The following is a 19960-nucleotide window of genomic DNA, read 5'->3' as shown; positions in this document are numbered from 1 at the left end:
AGACACAGCAGGGAGGGTGCCTGGCCTCTTCTGTGGAAACACATATTTTCAGCCAGTGGACAAAAGCCCCTGTTGCCTACTGGTTAGTACAAGTGGGACACAGGTTAGAAACCAACCAGCTTAGAGGATGCAAATCATCTAGAACTGACCACATACAGGAACACCACATGCCATTCTCCACCTCCTCTTATACCCACTGGCTTTGAGCTCACTGCTCTGCCGTCTACTGCAGTCTTGCCCTGCATGTGCTCAAGGCCAAGATTTTCTTCTCTTGATTCTCCACACACAGATCTTGCCTTTCTCTCTTTGAGACTCCTTCAGTGTTTCTGGCCCACTGACAGCACCTTCTCTTATTCCCTATGCAGTTTTGGATCTATTCTGTAGGTCATCAACTGGCCTTTAGCATCTTTGCTTTCATTTCAGAGGTTAGGGTGGACCCATGTGTATAAACTATCCACAGAATCCAAATTTCTATGTTTGTGAAAAGTAATAAAGCTGAGGCTCAAGGAATGGCAAACTGCAATGCCTGATTTCATTACCTTGAATACTTCAGTAGCTAATTTTTTTCTGAAATACCTTATGTTGTAATGAATGCCACCAAAGCTTTACTAATTATTCCCTAAGGCACCTACGCCTCCTTCACTGGGAATAAACTTACAAAGTTGAATCATTACAATTAAAAACCGTAACAATAACACTTCTAAAGCAAAGATAATGGACTGAATACAGCACTACACAGTGCTGAGCACTGCACAGCTAATGTCAAGTCTGAAGGTAAGAGGGTCAGAGTGAGACAAGGGAGGACCTAGAAGAGGGGAGTACCTGTGACTGCCACCACCAAAGGCCTTCATCCTTCATGCAAATTTGGCCCAAGTCCTGTCAGTAAATACACAACTGAAATCTTGCAGAGAACCCATCCCTACCACGCTGCTTCTCTCAATCATCAGGGAGGGCTGGGGCATCCTGGACACGCGTTCAGAACTTGGGGTCCTTATTTCCTCCATCATATTCATGATCTTCTTGGGCACTTTGGTAGCATCACCACAGGTTTCCTGCCACCAGGGAAGCCTGGAATTGAGTAATTCTGCAGACCGTGAATCAGAGAGAAACAAAACACAGCAAAACAAAAACGTGTTCAAGGAGCTGAGAAAAGTCACATCAAATATTAGTGATAATGTTTTACTGACTTACCACCAGAAGTGTGAGAGCTCTGTGCCAAATTCAATGAGCACTTAACCATCTATGAGCTATGTTATTTGTGTTGTGTTCAGCTGTTTATTTGCTGCAAGCGCTGTGGGCCCCTGTTCTACATGAGTTTGCCCTCTCCCTCAGTGCGAAGGCAGAGTTGAAGACTGATGCAGAACACGCTCAAACATGAAAAGGGAACGGTTGAGCGATCTCATTAAGCCCTGTTTTCCCAAGTGGTCCCAGAAATACTGATCAGTGCTTTCTTCCTCCCACTCCCAACAGAGGGCAAAACCCTCACCCCAAACAACCTATGGCCTCAGACTGTAGCCCTGACATGCCGACTACTTGGGCCTACTTTGTCCAAGAAGCCACTGAAAGGACTGGGATGCTGGAGTCAGAAAAAGGGAAGGCACAGAAGTGGTTTTCAGAGAGGTGAAGAGACTTCCAGTGGAGAAAAGAAGTGGGCTTCCTTCATGCTAAAAAGCATAGCTGGGATCCAAGGTTAAGCATAAGAGTCTGCCACCAACTAGAGCTCTCTGCAGATAGGCCAGATTGCCTTGTGACATAGTGAGTACCCCATCACTGGCAGAGCTAGGCCACAGGCAGAGCTTCAGGGTCACTTGGCTTATGACCCTGCCCCAGCAGGACACCTACACCATGGAAACAGACACTGCTGAACTACGTACAAAGTGATCATCTAATACTGCAATTCTTTCCTTTCCTGTAACAATGTTAGATCTTAGGGCTTTAGATTTAGTAGATGAATGGTCCTTCAAGTTGCAAAAACTATGGAATGTGTAACATATAACATACCTATGCATACATATAAGGCCAAGTTGTTCCCCCTGAAAAAGAGGAAGTTGCCTTATTTTCAAGCTCTTAAAAAGCTTCTATCATGGAGCACTCTCTAAATTATTATATATAACAATGAATATTTGACTTCATTCAATGCTAGTTTTAGATGCTTATACAGGCCCAATAAAATTTATATTAAAAAAAAGGAAAGGAAAGTAACATATATTTTGTAATGATTCCTAGAGGTAAAACCTCACAACTATGTGTGCTGGAAGGAGGTCAGTAAAGCCAGCTCCATAGGTGATGAGATCATGAGGAAACATCTTGAAGAGGAATGAAAAAGGAACCACAACTGCCCTGATATTGTGAATGGGTCTGTGGCTGGGACAGAACCTCCAGGACACCTCTCTGCATGGACTCACAAGGTGAACACTCAAACTACCCAGGTGAGGTGGCCCTGGGACCCACTGGGACTCATCCCATGGCTCTGGTAAAGGCACTGAGCTGAAGATGCATCAGAAATAGTCTGAGAAAAGCTGACTCAGAGGTGAGAAAAGAAAAAAAGTACTAATTCTTGATCATTAAGCATTATTTAATGAAAGATTTTAAATATGGATATACTACTAAATTAATCTTATAAGCAATATTTAACCATTTCATCCACATTTCTGAAAGTTTACATAAACAAGTGGACCAAGAGGTGTTTCTCTGGCATCTCTTCTCATCCGTAAACTAGGCCCACCACTTTACATTGAGGCACATGTAGGAGGTGAGGCATTCCAAGGGCATTTGAATATGAAATTGAATTATTAATAATGACAAAACACTATCACAAACCCACCTGTAAATGATAATAATGTAAGTTATTTGCAAAGCTACAGTGTTTGTCGACCAGAAAGCAGAAGTGCCTTTTCTCTTCAAGTAGAGCTTCTTTGCAATCATCTGCAATAAATTTCTGGATTTCGCTCTGGCGAGATGTAATGGTTTCTATATACTAGGAAAACAAATAATAATTATACAAGTATGTCATGAGGAATGAAAGCTGAACAGCCAAACATTTATCTTGTGCTGTCTTTACACTTAACAAAGTTGTAAACTGACCTGAGCAGGTATCATCATTCTCATTAAGATCCCTGACTCATGTGTAGAAGGATGTTGCCAAAGGGCCTTACATTCTGTGCAGGGCAATCTGCACAAAATATTACTTCATACTGCAGGGATAAGATTGTGTTCTACTGGAAAATCAAGGGCTTTGAAACCAGAAAGTTCAAATTTAAACCCTAGTTCTAATTAACAACTATGTGACTTGGCCTAAGCCCCATTTTCTTCATCTGTAACATGGGAGAGTAATGCTAATCATGGAACATCTCTTACCAACACCCGCTGCCACCCCCAAATCAGGAGAAAATGCCAGTGTTTTTAGGAGGCTACTAATTATTTTTAACTCTGGAAAACTCTGTAGCCTTCAGCTCACACCAAGTCAAAAATGCTCCTTTTTAACCTCAACAGCAGCACAGCAGTGAGTGGGTGTATAGTATAGTATAGTGTAGGTTGACTGAGCTAAGTAAGCAGCCCTGTAAATTGTACAAATTGTCAACCACAAAATAAAATAGTGCTGAAAAGTTCACCTCAATTTCTCTGTGTTTGTATCTGAGTACATTTCATCCTCCTGACTTTTCCTTCTCATCTTCAACTCAGCTTGAGATTTCTGTTTGGCATCTTTTGAGAGTTGCCTGTAAGTTAAAAGTTGTGCTGATTTGAGTGCAGCACCATCCCAGCTGTTGGGCAGTTACACTGGCGAACATTTCCACTGGGTGCCGCCCTGCACACCCTCACCTTACACTGCTCCCTCCCTTCAACATGTAGCTTTGTCTGACCTAAACTCCCCTGTTCATACACGGGGCTACTGACCCCAAGGGCAGCTCTTAAAAGACAACAATGTCTTGTCTTTTATTCCTTGTTTTCTCAAATTTTTTAGGACATTGAGTGTTAAGTGCTTTGGTGAATAAATAAATAATATTAACTCACATGCTCCTGTTTTATGACTTATAATTTTTTAAAAAAGAATGAACAAGTACAAGCACTTCAGATTATTTTGGGTGCTGTGTAGCAGTGTTTTGGGAGCTTCACAGTCCTGGGTTAGAATTCTGATGAAATCCTTCACTTCCTGTGTGATCTCAGCAACTACTTAATTTCTCTAAAATTCATGTTTTCCCTTTAATCTGTACAGTGAGGGTAAGAGTAGCTACATTATGGAGTTTCTGTAGGGATAAAGATCTCATAATGTATGCAAAATGCCTGCCATTACATCCCCCTCAGCTGTTGTCCATGGTCCTGCCGCTTTCCTCCACAGTGCACAGAGCACACGCACATAGAAGCAGTGAGGTGATTTCAGGGTAACTACACTGCTTACTACCATGTAGGGTCTTGGTGAGAAGGGGACTTTGAATGCCAAGGAAAACAGCTATTTCATAGCATATAAGGGAGATGGCAAGAGCCATGTGACAGGGCTGGAGGGTCAGGCAGAAGGAGAAAACTGCTGGAGTCATCAATACCAGGTGACAGGCAAGGGACACCATACAGGAGCAGTCTCTGACGAACGGACCTGGGGGTCCCAGGGAGACCTAGATGATGTTCTCCCACCCACGTCTCACATCCTAAAGTGCTGGTTTGTAAAAGCAACAGCTGCACTCATACAAATGTAGATGTTGTTCCCATATACATGTTCTTTGAAAACAATGCTTTGGAGAAGCAGGAGGATTCCTTGCAATATTTTCCTCTCTGCTTTTAAATAAACATCTCAGGTGTTAAAGCAAACAGGGCACCCAGCTCCAAGAGACCTTTTCAGTTTCATGCACCTGTGTATATACTCAACACTAAGCTCTGTCCATGTTCTCTGCTGCTGGATAAACAGTGAGAGAAAGTTCTCCTCTGGCTCAGAGATCAGGCAAGTGCAGCCTCCCAGAACACCAGGCCCCTATGCCCATACCCACCTCCAACCATGGAGGTAGAGAAAACCGTGTACTCACATTCATGTGTTTTCCATCAAGTTCCATCTTCTTCTCCAGCTCATGTGTAATCTCTTTAGGGAATTTTTTAAACTGTTAACAAAGGGGATTAAAAACTCATACCAGATTTGAGACATTAAGCAACATGAATTTTAGAAATGAAATACATTTTATTTTTATAAGTACATGAATAGTTTACATACATTTTCTTTTTTTTTTTTAAGATTTTACTTATTTATTTGACAGAGAGAAATCACAAGTAGATGGAGAGGCAGGCAGAGAGAGAGAGAGAGAGGGAAGCAGGCTCCCTGCCGAGCAGAGACCCCGATGCGGGACTTGATCCCAGGACCCTGAGATCATGACCTGAGCTAAAGGCAGCAGCTTAACCCACTGAGCCACCCAGGCGCCCCACATACATTTTCATCAAGACTCTCATTGAGTTTCTTGTGGGTACTTAAAATCTCTATGAGAACATGGCCTGTGAATAAAACCAGATGTTAAGGGGGGAAAAGTCACTGTGTGGATTTTGTAAAGATATTAAATAAAGTAAAATAATGGAATGAAGCACAATCTACCACTGCCCTCTGGTGCCTGGAAGCATCAGGCCCTGTGGCATGTCGGAAACACAGACTGTGTGCCTGTGGCAGGGTTGGTGCCAGAGGGAGACGGGCCCTAGGAAAGTTACTCTACAACACCCTTCATCCAAAGAATGCCAAATTTGTCTTCAAATTCACATCATGCTTTCTATATTTTCTCATTCCCTAAGCTGAATCTTATTTATCTGATTTAATTTTTAAATTATGCAAGATTATCATGGTCATTACAATTAACTATAAGAGCAAATGACTTATTTTTATCTAATCCCCAGAATAATCTGATTATCTGTCAGGCATAAAAGATAAAGTTTACTTTTTCTCATATTAGTTCTTGTATCATTTTGGAAAATATTGATACCATGGAAAAATGCAGCAAGGACAGTGCTCTGCCTCACATCTCCAGGGACTACATCCATTCTTCGAAACAAGTACAGCCACATGGAAAATGTTCCAGAACTGAGCATTACTCCAAAAGTAGCAAGACAACCACTTGATTTGCAAAGTACCCTTCTTGCAGTTTGAGGCAGTGTGATGCATCTCTGCTACTAAACTCTGATAAAATGAACAAGAGCCTCTTCCTGTTCACTTACCTATAGGAACCAAAAAGGTCTGATATCTAAGAACTGGAAAAAAACAGAATCATTTTGAACAACCACCAGACCATAATAAACAATAACAAAATATGTTGGGTAGATATTCCCACAGTTGGTAGGAATTCCTTGGGAAAATTGAAAGGCTGCAGAAGAAGGAGAACTAAAATTAAGACTGTGGTAGATACAGAGAAAGAGAAAGAATACCAACGACACTACGACTTCAGCTATCACCTTTACACAAATGATACTACAGTGCCCTGTTTTAGAAAGTATTAAGACGTGATTCTCAGGGCACCTGGGTGGCTCAGTTGTTAAGCGTCTGCCTTCAGTTCAGGTCATGATCCCAGGGTCCTAGGATCGAGCCCTGTATCGGTCTCCCTGCTTGTCAGGAAGCCTACTTCCTCTCCCACTCCCCCTGCCTGTGTTCCTCCTCTTACTCTCTGTCAAATAAATATAAATCTAAAATAATAATAATAATAATAATAAAGACATGTGACTCTCAAATGGCCACTCTAGTCCCCCTACTTCATCTTCAGACTAAGAAATTCAGCCCCTTCCTAAACATGTCCAACTGGATGTCTCATTAGGTTAACTCACATTCAACATGTCTAAAAGTGAATTCACCCCAGAGTCTCCAATCCCAGCTCTTGGCTGCTAGCTCACAGCCAGTCACATGGAGTTGACACTTTACCCATATGTCACACTCAATGACAAAGACTCGTTCCCTTGTGCATATGTGTCATCACTTAGGCCAGCCTATAGGGTGAAATCACGCCCCTTTACTCACCTTGGTTCCTTGGGCAACAAATGTGCCAGCCCTTCCCTCCCTGGGAGAGAATGTATGTGGGAATGACTTGTGATGTCTCTGTGGGCCCAATCATCTGTTCTATGAGGGGTGGGGGAAGAGTATCCCTAGTCCAACCTACCACTTGGACCTCTTAGGTCTTGCCCCTCAAGCTCTTATCATTTCTCTTGACTCCCAGCTTGTACTCTTCCAAACCCTCTTCCTCAGAGGTGCCAGGGATCCCTGAAAATCAACTGTACCAGATCATTCCCCCAGCCTCCATAGTGTCCAAGATAAACCCCACTCTTCAGGATAAAGCCTACTGTGAACAATGCTGCTTAAAATAACCACGGCATTGTGGGGACAGAGAATATCCTCATGAGGTTATATAATTATAGGTACAGTACTGGAGATATAGAGTTGGGAATTCAAGTCCCACCAAGTGAGAAAGCCTTGGTAAATTCCACAGGCTTCCCACTGACATCCAGTAGGGACATGCATTGGGAATAAGACTAAATCATAGGACTAAGGGCAATACCAAAATAGAAACACCAGAAAAAATCTATAATCAAGCCTCTACAAATCAGAGTTATCCACTAGTAATTTAACTGCCTGCCAGAATAAAACATCACAATCTTAAGAGGAAGATAACAAGTGTCTCTACACATTTTATCACAATATTCAGCATAGGAAAAAAAAAATCAGGAGAGAGGGTGAATGGCAAACCTACAAATTCTGAACTTTTAGTGTTTTTTTATTCCAAAATATATTATTTTATAATTATAATAATAAAAATAAGAATTTAATAAAAATTTATTTAATATAATTTGTAATATAGTATAAATTGTGTAGTATAAATTGAAAAAATTTTTTTCCTTTTATAAATGGTTCACTTAATACCATGTCCTCAAGTTTCATCCATTTTACAGAATGTGTTAGAATTTCCTTTCTTTTTAAAACTGAGTAATATCCCATGTACGGATATTCCACATTTTATTTATCCTTTCATCACTTGGGAAAAAATGTTCATGGACACCTGAGTTCTTTCCACCTCTTGGCTATTGTGAGTAATGCTTCTATAAAAACATGGGTGTGCAGATATCTCTTCAGGACTTTCTTTTTATTTTATTTTTTTTTTAATTTTAATTTTATTTTATTTTGTTAGAGATTTTATTTACTTTTTTGACACAGAGGGAGAGACAGAGAGAGCAAGAGCACAAGCAGGGAGTAGGGGCAGAGGGAGAGGGAGAAGCAGACTCCTTACTGAACAGGGAGCCCAATGAGGGACTACATCCCAGGACCCTGAGATCCTGACCTGAGCTGAAGGCAGATGCTTAAACCACTGAGCCACCCAGGCACCCAAGACTTTCTTTTTATTTTTTTGAATTTAAGTATAATTAATATACAATGTAACATTAAATTGATAAAAATTTTAAATAATTCCAGAACTATTTTAGATCTACCATAGATTGAGAAAATATATAAATATGTTAAGGTTATTGGGAGCCAATGTTCACACACATATCCAAAATATGTAAGTGTATATGCTTATTTTTATATGTCCAAGTGTATATATGCATATATATGTATATACATAGGTCTGTTTTTGTGAATATTTATAATATACACTATATATGTGTGTATAGTTCCTAGCTCTGTTTGCTGGAAAGACCAAGATGATACCTCAATAGCAATGAGCATACCTAGTATTAAAATTTTACCTTCTAATATCATTCCCCACTATAAAAGGAAGTATCACTTCTCAGAAAAAAATGGCCATTGATTCCACAACTGAGAAGAGACAAGATGAGCCTGGAACATACTATTATGCAAAAAAGTGAGGCAGTATACAAGAATAAATGAATGAATGAGTGAACAAAGGGATGAGAATGAGCCTGAAGGAGCTCCTACTGGCCAAATAAAGGAAAGTTTGAGCACCAAAGTAATTAAGACAGTAATAAGTTATAAAACATTGAAAAAATCTTGGAATCCATAGGTCCACAACAATAAATAGATAAAGAGGCAAGAAAGCAGGGTTCCTGCTAAAAGTAAAATGCCAAGTGCCAACTGGTAAACATGGAGGAAGCGTTAAGTGTTAGAAAATCATCACTCAGCAACAAGCAAGCACTGGCCCCAGGCAAAATTCATTAATAGATACTAAATCTAAGGAACAAATATTAATGAGGAATAAGATATTTACATAGTCTGAAAGTGTTCCCCCCTAGATAGCTTATTAGTAGCAGTAGTAGAAAAAAAATATTAACTTTACAGTGGAGAAATTAGATAAACTCTTCACTGGGCAATCAAAATTAGTGTCACAGATGAGAGGCAGATGAACACTTTATGGCCAGATTTGATACTATAGGACACAAAATGACTTAGCATTCTAGCCAAGAATGTACCACCTAGCTCTAATCACAAAGACATGGCATTTCAGAGATAAGATCTTGTGTTCCTGATCATTCATCCCCTTTTAGGGTTTCTGATACAGATTCTTTTCCTACCAATTCTTCAGCCGGTATTAAGTTTATTTATTTATTTATTTTTGAAGAAGAATAAAATGATTTCACCTTCCTTTGGTGGTCAATCCCGTGCTGGTTGATGAAGAAGTATGTTGAATTCTCTGAGCCAAACAGAAGTTGTAGCTACAAACCTAAACATTTCTTCCCTCTTGGAGAGGAGTGGAGTCCCTTTAGACACAGAACAAATGAACTTTTATATATTGGTCTAGAATAGCTTGCGCAAAGGACATTGTTCTTTTGTAATAAAAGGCCAGGAGCTACTGCTGATCTCTCAGCAACAGAACACAAGATGTTTAGGAAGAAGAACTCATGAAGATGAAAGGCTGGTCAAGGAGGCTGGAAAAGAATGGGGTGCTGTGAAAGCAAAAAGACTGGAAGCATTTTCAGATAGTGGGGTGCTCTGGACTGTAATCACCCACAGACAACTCAAGGGGAACAAAGATTTGGGTAAAGGTCAGAGCATCTGCAGAAGATGCAATGGTTTCAAACAAGCCTCTGGTAAGTTCCTTCACCTCCTTTCTCCAGGTAACCTCAAGGAGCATCTGTACTCTCAGCTGTATGGTGATAACTAGAATATCTACTTCACAGGGTTGGTGAGTATAATGCCTTCCTGTGCTCTGAAGAGAAATACTGGCTGGTAAGGTGTGTGCATCCAGACATGAGTAGCAAATCTGTTCAATAAAGCATGATACCCAACAACAGACCCATATGGCTTTCTTTTTGGGTGAGTACTTGTTTTCTGGAAATAAAGTCCACATACAAGGCATCAACTTAGAACTAGTTACCGCATTTGTTTCTATGTGTGTATACACACCACTATATACTCTTTCAAATACTTTAATATGCTTAAAATATTTCAGACTTAAACATCTTAAACTTAAATGAACTCAAATTAAAACTTACAAAAAAAGACAAATGGACACCTACCTCTCCTAAACTGAGCTCAGTGCTCCCCTTATGTTTCTTCCCCCATTCCTAGGGTCCCCAAAAGAGAAACTGTCCATCTGCTATTATCAAAAAAGAACACACACAGTATACTCTACTTTCCTCCACCTCAGTTTTAAGTATTGACAATCTATAGCTAAACTGTAACAGGAATGACCCATTAGAGAACAGACATATGTGACTGACCACAGTTGGTTAGAAATAAACTGCTGAGGGTACTTCTGGTTTCTGCTCCAAACATGTAAAAAGCTTGGAAATCATCAGTCTCTTAGTCACATCAAGAAACAAGCTAAACAAATAGAAAAACAACAGTGCTTCTTAGATTCATTAGAGAATTAAGCTCACAGGTAAAGATCTGCCCCGAAAACCAGAGTTAGGCAATATGGAGAATCATAGTTGACTGGCAACAGAAACCAATGCAGGGCCAGTACCGCTAAACTTTTCAACGGTAACTGATGGTTGCTGGAGGCTCATCCTGGAGCAGCTTGAGTTTTAAAAACTCCAGGGTGCTCAGTCTTACAGGGGAGTCTCACACTTTCATGATTATTACTGCTAGAAGTCCCCAAGAGTTCTTACTATTTAGACTGGAGAAAATCCCCCTGGGGCTTCTGGCAGGGGAGGGGGTAAATAACCACTTTGAAATCTGCCCAGTGTTGCTCTGTTTTGTCCTGTACAAGGAAGGCTAGCCCTGAAGAGAAACTGGTTTACTAAAGCCTTATCTGACCTGAGGAAGGACAATTAGCTAAATCCAGGCCTCTAGTCTTCCTGTCTCAAGTAAGTAAGGGGGGCAGGGGAGGGAATGAAGGCTAAGAAACTCTTCTGAAGGTCATATCCCAGGCACTTTGACTCACTAAAAACTACAAACACCCCACAGAACAAAAAATGGAGATTTAAATATAAAATTATAGAATTATCCCCCTCCTCAATTACTTTACTATTTATATCACCCATCAACAGGGTTTACATCTGACTTCATTTGGAAGGATTTCTGAAAGAAACCTAAAGACAAAAGGTGGTAGAGGGAAATAAAAACAAGGGCATCAGAGGAAAACTGAAGTCAGGTTCTTCCAGAGAAAATCATATAGGCCAGAAACTTGGATCACCATATAAAAATGAAAAAGAACAAAAGAAGCCTCATTTCAAAGGGAGTCAGTAAGCCCTGAAGGGGGAGTTCTGCACACCAACACTTGTAACCCCTAAAGACCTCAGCAGGAAAAAAGCAGTATATCTGCATTTCCAAACAGGAAGCAGCTTACTGTTGGGTCCCCAATGTTGGGTCCCCCAATAATGGGTCTGTGATTAAGGGAGCGAGGCTGATACAAAGCAAAGGTCAGGCAAAGCTTTATTTCACGCCAAGCATCGAGAATCAAACCCCAGCCAGGGCCAAGCCTCTTACAGAGAGCGGGACCCCACCCTGCCTCACAGACTAAGTTTTATAGAGCAAAGGCCATGTGGTTGGGCCTGGCCACACACAGGTGGCGAATGAGATTGTAACACACAGAGAATGCTGCACAGTCATGCTAGGTCATACATAAGTGACCAATTGAATTACAATTTACCCTATAGTAGACATTTGCACTAGCCTATCACCTTGGTGAGAATTGGCACCCAAAAGGCAGGGCCCACACTCCTTGGTAGTTACGTAGACAGTATGTGCGCTTTACTGATTGGATGTCTCCACCTGACTGGACTCATCCCTGCATTCGGGCTGTTATCTCTACCTGACCTGACCCACCCTTGTATTTGGGCTTTGTTACCCTGGACTGGTTTCCCAGACTTGCTTTTAAATAAGTTCCCCTGGGGGGGGCGGGGCAGGCAGGATCAATTTAAGTTTTACTGCATAAACAACAAAACGGCTGTTCAACCGAGGTGGGGCCACTCTGGCTAAATAGGCCCTTACACTTACCACCCCAGGAGGAGGGAAAAATGTCCTCCAGCCCAGCAAGAGCTCAGCCATGAGAAGTCCCCACAACCTTGAACTCTCTCCCTCCTCCAGTAGGCTTTCATTCCACACAGCCCCTAACTTCCTCCTTTCCTCTATAAAAGCAAGCTCCCCTCCTTTGTTTTCTGCACTTCCCTATAGTTTGTTACAGTTTGTACACCCCAAATTGCAATTCCCAAATAAACTAATTTTGCTGGTCCACTAGCTGGCTATTTTACTTTTAAGGTTGACAGAAATGAAGAGCATTAAAGAATAAATGAAGATAATTAAATCTTGTATTTCTTATTCTTAATTAATATAACAGATAACTCTTTATTCAAAGTCATAATAACAACAACGTATGGAGTGGTTCAAGCTTGTGGATTAAGTTCAATGAATGACAACAGTGCTACAGAGGGCAGGAGGGAAGAAAAGTAATGCTCTGCCACAAGGAACCTGTGCCCCTTCTCCCCCATGAAGTATATGGTGGAATCTGAAAGTGAACCTAGAATGGTTGTAAATATATACTACCAAACCTGAGGGCAACCACTAGAATAACTATTTTTTTTAAAGTATAATCAATACGCTAAGAAAGGAAAGACAATAGAACATAAAATGCTCAATTAAAACCATAAAGGACAGGGGTGCCTGGGTGGCTCAGTGGGTTGAGCCGCTGCCTTCAGCTCAGGTCATGATCTCAGGGTCCTGGGATCGAGTCCCGCATCGGGCTCTCTGCTCAGCGGGGAGCCTGCTTCCCTCTCGCTCTCTGCCTGCCTCTCTACCTACTTGTGATCTCTCTCTGTCAAATAAATAAATAAATAAATAAATAATCTTAAAAAAAAAACCATAAAGGACAGAAAATGGAGATGATTTTTTAAAAAGAAAATGAACAAGCGCAGAGAATAAAAAACAATTACAAGTATGGTGATATTAATCTAATCATATCACTAATCATTTTAAATATAAATGGCTTAAATGTACCAATTAAAAGACCATCAAAAGAGACAAGACCCAAATATATTCTGTTTACGAAAAAGCCACTTTTAAATATAAAGAAACATATACTATCAATAGTAAAGGGATGGAGAAGATATGCCAAGCTAATACTAATCCCAAAAGAAAGATAAAATAGCTATAGTAATTTCATTAAGAGCAGACTTCAAGACCAAAAATTATCCAGGATAAAGAGGGGCGTAACACTGGAATAAAGGAGTCAATTCTCCCAGAAGCCATAGCAATACTTCATGTGTATGTGCTCCTGAGAGAGAGCTGAAATGCCTGAGGAAACAGATGAACTAACCATACTGGCTAGAGACTTCAGTACTCTCTCTCAGTAACTGATCCAGCCAGCAGAATAACAGCAGGATAACAAAACTGAACAGCACCATCAATCAACTGATTCTAAACGACAGAATATTTCATCTAACAGCAGAATGTACATTCTTTTTGTTAAATGGCCAGTCAGCCAACATATAGTACATCCTTAGGTTTTTTTTTTAAGATTTTATTTATTTATTTGATAGATAGAGATCACAAGTAGGCAGAGAGGCAGGCAGAGAGAGAGAGGAGGAGGAAGCAGGCTCCCTGCTGAGCAGAGAGCCTGATGCGCGGCTCCATCCCAGGACCCTAGGATCATGACCTGAGCCAAAGGCAGAGGCTTTAACCCACTGAGCCACCTAGGTGCCCCACATCCTTAGTTTCTGATGTAGTGTTCTTTAGTTCATTGTTGTGTATCACACCCAGTGCTCATCACACATGCATTCTCTTTAAGTGCGCATAAAACATTCGCTAGGACATACCATATTCTGGGTCATAAAACATACCTCAGCAAATTTAAAAGAATGGGAATCATACAAAGAATGCCCCCCAGACCACAATGGGATTAAACTAGAAATCAGTAATAGGAAGCTGGTTGGAAAAAAAATCCCAAAATATTTGGAGATGAAACAACAACTTCTAAATAACACTGGGGTCAAAGAGGAAATTAAGAGAAATGTAAAAATATTTGAATGAAAATATAACACATCAAAATTTGTGCAATGCAGCAAAAGCAGTACTTAGAGGAAAATTAATAGCATTCAATATGTATATTAGAAGAGAAACATGTAAAGTCAATCATCTGAACTTCCAATTTAGGAAACCAGAGAAAAAACAATTTAAACTAAAGCAAACAGAAGAAAAGAACTAATAAAAGTTAAAGCATAAACAAATGAAAACAGGAAAACAATAAAGAAAGTCAATGAAATCAAAAGCTAGCTCTTTAAAATACTCCTGGTAAACCTCCAGCTGGGATAACCTAGAGAAAAAGAGAGAAGACACAAATCATAGGAATAACTTGTTTTATTATGCTCTGCCTTATCACTTTCCAGATACTGCATTTTTTATAAATTGGAAGGTCTGTGACAACCTCATGTGAAGTAAGTCTATCAGTGCCATTTTCCAACATCTGCTCACTTTGTGACTCACATTTTAGTGACTCTCAAAATTACTTGAACTTTCTCATTAGTATTATATTTGTTATGGTAATCTGTGACCAATGACCCTTGGTTACTATTATAATTGTTCTGGGGCACCATGAACCTCACCATGTAAGACTGCAAACTTAATAAATGTTGTGCTCTCGCTAGTCCACAAACCAACAGCTTCCCTGCCTCACTTCCTCTGTTCAGGCTTCTCTATACCCTGAGATACACGATATTGAAATTAGGCTAATTAATAACCCTATAATGGCCTTAAAGTGTTCAAGTGAAAAGAAAATAAATAAATAATCTCTCACTTTAAATAAAAAAACTAGATGTGATTAAGTTTAGTGAGGAAAGAATGTCAAAAGCCATGACAGGCTGAAAGTGAGGCCCTCTTGTACCAAAACAGTTATCTGAGTGGTGAATGCAAAGGAAAGGTTCTTGAAGAAAATTAAAAGTGCCACTGAAAAAATAAAATTTTAATAAATAAATAAATAAAAGTACCACTCCAGTGAACAAATTATAAGAAAGCAAAACAATCTGACTGCTGATATGGAGACAGTTTTAGAGGTCTGGACAGAAGAACAAACTAGTCACAACATTCCCCTAGGCAAAAGCCCAATCCAGAGCAAGACACTAACTCTCCCCAGGCACATGAAGGCTGAGAGATGAGGAAGTCGCAGAAGAAAAGTTTGAAGCTAGCATGGGCTGGTTCATGAAGTTTAAGCAAAGAAACTCTTTCCATAACATGAAAGTACACAGCAATGTAGAAATACAAGTGCTGATACAGAAGCTGAGCAAATTATCCAGAAGATCAGGCAGATCATTCATGAAGGTGTCTATGCTAAACAACAGATTTTCAGTGTAGATGAAACAGCCCAATATTAGAAGAAAGATGCCTTTTAGGATTTTCAGGATCTTCATAGCTAAAGAGATGTCAATCCCTGGCTTCAAAACTTCAAAGGGACAGGCTGATTCTCTTGTCAAGGGATAATGCAGCTGGTAACTACGTTGAAGCCAATGCTCATTTACCATTCCCCAAATCCTAAGGCCCTTAAGAATTATGCTAAGTCAACTCTGCTTGTGTTCTGTAAATGCAACAACAAAGCCTGGATGACACCACATCTATTTACACTATTGTTTACTCAATATTTTAAGCCTACTGTTGAGATCTACTGCTCAGAGAAAAAGGTTCCTTTCAAAATATTACTTTTCATTGACAAGGCATCTTGTTTCCCAGGAGCTCTGATAGAGAGGTACCATGACATTAATGCTGTTTTCCTGCCTGCTAGCCCAAAATTCCATTCTGCAGCCCACGGATCAAGGAGTCATTTCAACTTTCAAGTCTTATCATTTAAGAAATATATTTCATAAGGTTATTGCTGCCATAAACAGTGATTCCTTTAATGGATCTGGGAAAAGTAAATTGAAAGCCTTCTGGAAAGGATTCCCCTCTTAGATACCATTAAGAACATTTGTGATTCATGGGAAAGGTCAAAATATCATTAACAGGACCTTGGAAGACATCACGGAAGATGAGGTGGAGACAGAAAGAGAAGTGGAATCAAGAGTGGAACATGATGGTGGGACTAAATTGCTACAATCTTGTAATAAAATTTGAATGGATGAGGATCTGCTTCTTGTGAATGAGCAAAGAGTAGTTTCTTGAGATGGAATTTACTCCTGGGGAAGATGCTGTGAAGACTGTTGAAATGACAACAAAGGATTTAGAGTATCACATAAACTAAGCTGACAAAGGAGAAGCAGGGATTAAAGGACTGACTTCAATTTTGAAAGAAGTTCTACTGTGGGCAAAATGCTATCAAACAGCACTACATGCCACAGAGAAATCATTTGTGAAAGAGTTAATTGATGTGGTAAGCTTCACTGTTGCCTTATTTTATGAACTCACCACAACCACCCCAACCTTCAGTAGCCAACCCCCTGATCAGTCAGCAGCCATCAACATTGAGGCAAAACCCTCCTCCAGCAAAAAGATTACAGCTCACTGAAAATTCACATGATGGTTAGCATTTTTTAAAGCAATACTTTTAAATTAAGGTATGTATTTTGTTTTTCTAGACATTATGCTATTGTACACTTAACAGACCAAAGTATAGTATAAACATAACTTTTATATGTACTGGGATACCAAAAAATTTATTTTTATTTGACTGGCTTCATTGTGGTGGTCTAGAACCAAACCGACAATATTTAGAACCAAACCTACTAATATCAGAAATGAAAGAGTAGCCATCACTTTTGATCTCCTAGACATTAAAAGAATATAAACTCTATGCCACAAATTTGATAACTTAGATAAAACAGACCAAGTTCTTGAAAGACACAATCTATCAAAACACGCACAAGAAATAGATAATCTGAATAGACCTAGGTCTAATAAAGGAATCAAATCAACAATTAACAATCATCCATGGGACGCCTGGGTGGCTCAGTCGGTTAAGCTGAAAGACCCTCGATCCGCACCCAAGAAGCAGACACCAAGCCTCCACTGGATGCAAGTTGCAAGAGGTTTATTGGTTACACAGGCGCCTGCGGACGCATCAACCTTTGTGGACTGAGCGTGCCGGGCTAGGTTGGGGAACAGATTATATAGGGCAAGGGTTGGGGTGGCGGGAAGCGGTGGCGGGAAGCGGTCTTACAGAAGCAGATGCTTGGTTACAGGAATCTGATTGGTAAATTTAAATCAAGCATTGTCAGGCACTGGGTTTAAGGCAAGGACACAACGGTTTGTTCTGGTGGGCCTTGGCTCAGCACTCTGGAAAGTCCCAGGTACACTCTATTCCTCATTTGTCTTTTCTTTTGACAGACCGGGTGATCACAGACAATAGACATCCTGGTATGTGTTGCCATCCGGCTATGGGGACAATCAAGCCTTCAGCAAGGGGAGAGGGGGTGCTGTGGGGACATCAGGTTACTTAAACAAGCCTTTAGCAAGGGGAGAGGGGTCTTTCATTCCCCCCTTTTTCTTTATCATGGATAGAATCCTATATCCATTCGCTTTGTTTATGAAGCAAGTCAGTTTGAGATCCGGTCTGTTTAATTAGTTGATATTGCTGTGTCAGTACCATTGTCTGGATTACTGACAAGCGATCTTTTACAAACTGTACGAGTTTATTTAAGATACAAGGGCCGATTGAAAATTGAGTTATTGATAAGGTAACTTCTTTGTTGTAATCTCAAGGACATTTGCAAACCAAGGGAGGCTCCTGTCTTGCAGGATTGTGATCTCAGCAAGTCAACTATTTATTATTTTATGGCAGTCAGGGGTGCCTGAGGAATGCTACACATATGGAGGGGAGTGGGTGAAGGGGGGATGTAAGGCGCCAGCTTTTGCTTTGTCCTCAGCCAGCCTCCTGCTCCTTCATTCCCCCCTGAACAATTTTGACCCTTAAAATTTTAAGGTGGTTGAAGGTGGAAGGTCTCATCTTCTATAACTTCTTCGTGCTGAATAGGGGCGTAGAGCTGTCCCTACCTACTGGGGTCAATATTGATCAGGGTAGGAATGTATAAGGGAGTTTTGAAAGGTGGAGGCAGTTGAATCCAGCGCTGACAGTAAAGAGGTGTCCTTGCGTGCGACAAGGATCATCTGTCATGGTGTAGTCATTGTAGCAATGGAGTCTCGGAACCAAGTAGAGAAACATGGAACAAAGCAACATATTAAGGTTAATAAGGCGATAAGAATGAGAAGCCCGAAAAGGAGATTCGGCCATAGGCCTCCTTCAAACCAGGAACTTAACCATTTACTGAGAGAGAGAGAAGGCTCTTGTAGGCCTTAATTTGGGTATTCATATCTTTTATTAGTCCTGTGACATTTTTGTGATAGTCTGGGATGTACACACAACATTCTGTCTTGATAATTGCACATGTGCTACCCTGGGCTGCTGTCAGGACATCTAAGGCCATCCTATTTTGTAGGACTGCCTTGTGTATCTGTGACACTTCGGTATTAAGCTGGGAGATGCTATTTAGTGAATCATTGAGTGCCTTTGTAGTGTATTTATTAAGGACTTTTATATGCCACATGACATCCCCTAGTCCCGCAGATGGAACAAAAATGGATGCTAAGTGATCATACCATTTAAAAACAGATCGTGTTCATCTTTGTTTCAAGTTGGGGAGATTAGCAGGAGTTGTAATGGTTTTAGTAATGCGCCCATGATCCCAGGAAAATCCCCTTTTCTTCTAAATAGCTCCATGGGCATGTGGTACCAGGAAGGCATATTTGGAGTCAGTATAAAGGTTAATTCTTAGACTTTGGCAATTGCAAAGTGCTAGTGAGCACTATGGCACACCTAACTTTTCTTCTTCTTTCTATGAAAACTATTTTTATCAGAAAACCAACTGTCATTCGTAATTTTAACAGGGGCATCTTAAACCTGGCCATATAGAATAAGCCAGATTAATAACCTCTGAACATTTTTGCTCTATAGAGGGCATCTCTGTTAGTGTAGCCCAGTATTTAATAAGTCGGTCTCCATCATCCATTGGTGGCCTTTGGCTACTAAGACAAATCTGGACCTGATGTGATATTATTACAGTTAGGGACTGTCCCATAGTGAGCTTTGAGGCTCTTTTATGAGGGCTGTTTTAGGTCTTGCTAAAGCATCTGTTTGCAATTGCACCTCAACGGAGGTGGCCTCTAGATAAATATGACTAAGGGATGAAACCAATAAGAAGACCTTTGAGTGGTCCAACCTTAACAATATCCTGATTACAGAGGATCGTTGTCAAGTGGGAGAAGAGTGTGGTATGCTGGCTTTTAGGCAATTTCATTATTCCAGTTGTTTAATCATGTGCCGTGGGGTCTGCTAATATCCCCATAAAATAATAAGATTGACTAGAGAAGCTATTGTACAACTTCTCTGAAGTTTACCTCAAATTGTTTAGCTTAGGTAAACAAACATTTAAAGATAATCAAATCTAGAATTTAACATCCATAAAGGCGTGTTATTAAAACAGAATTTTTCTCTCTAAAACAACCCTCATTTACAGAGATAGCCAAATCAGGACTAATTTACTTGTGAAACAAGTTCAGTTTTAACAAACTTGGCCTATTATTTACATAAGCTCAGCAAGAACAATGAGTGTGATCAATAGATCTTTTAGCATCTGCTTTGCTGGA

At 40.3% G+C, this 19960-nt stretch overlaps 1 protein-coding gene across 1 annotated transcript in view; it reads right to left on the bottom strand.

Annotated features, from left to right (window-relative positions):
- The window catches only part of LOC116575903 (basic proline-rich protein-like), a 76404-nt gene that overhangs the window by 5022 nt on the left and 51422 nt on the right, over positions 1 to 19960 (bottom strand). The window contains exons 2-5 of the mRNA XM_032317539.1: positions 5408 to 5469; positions 5013 to 5084; positions 2825 to 2977; positions 924 to 1084 (exon numbers count right to left, since the gene is read on the bottom strand). Of these exons, the coding sequence (XP_032173430.1) occupies positions 1010 to 1084; positions 2825 to 2977; positions 5013 to 5084; positions 5408 to 5469 (362 nt within the window). The 3' untranslated portion in view covers positions 924 to 1009. The remainder of the gene's footprint in view (positions 1 to 923; positions 1085 to 2824; positions 2978 to 5012; positions 5085 to 5407; positions 5470 to 19960) is intronic.

This window comes from Mustela erminea, chromosome 17, assembly GCF_009829155.1.
Source record: "Mustela erminea isolate mMusErm1 chromosome 17, mMusErm1.Pri, whole genome shotgun sequence".
Taxonomy (NCBI): domain Eukaryota; kingdom Metazoa; phylum Chordata; class Mammalia; order Carnivora; family Mustelidae; genus Mustela; species Mustela erminea.
The sequence above is the reverse complement of the archived record's forward strand: the minus strand, read 5'-3'. Positions and strand labels throughout refer to the sequence as shown.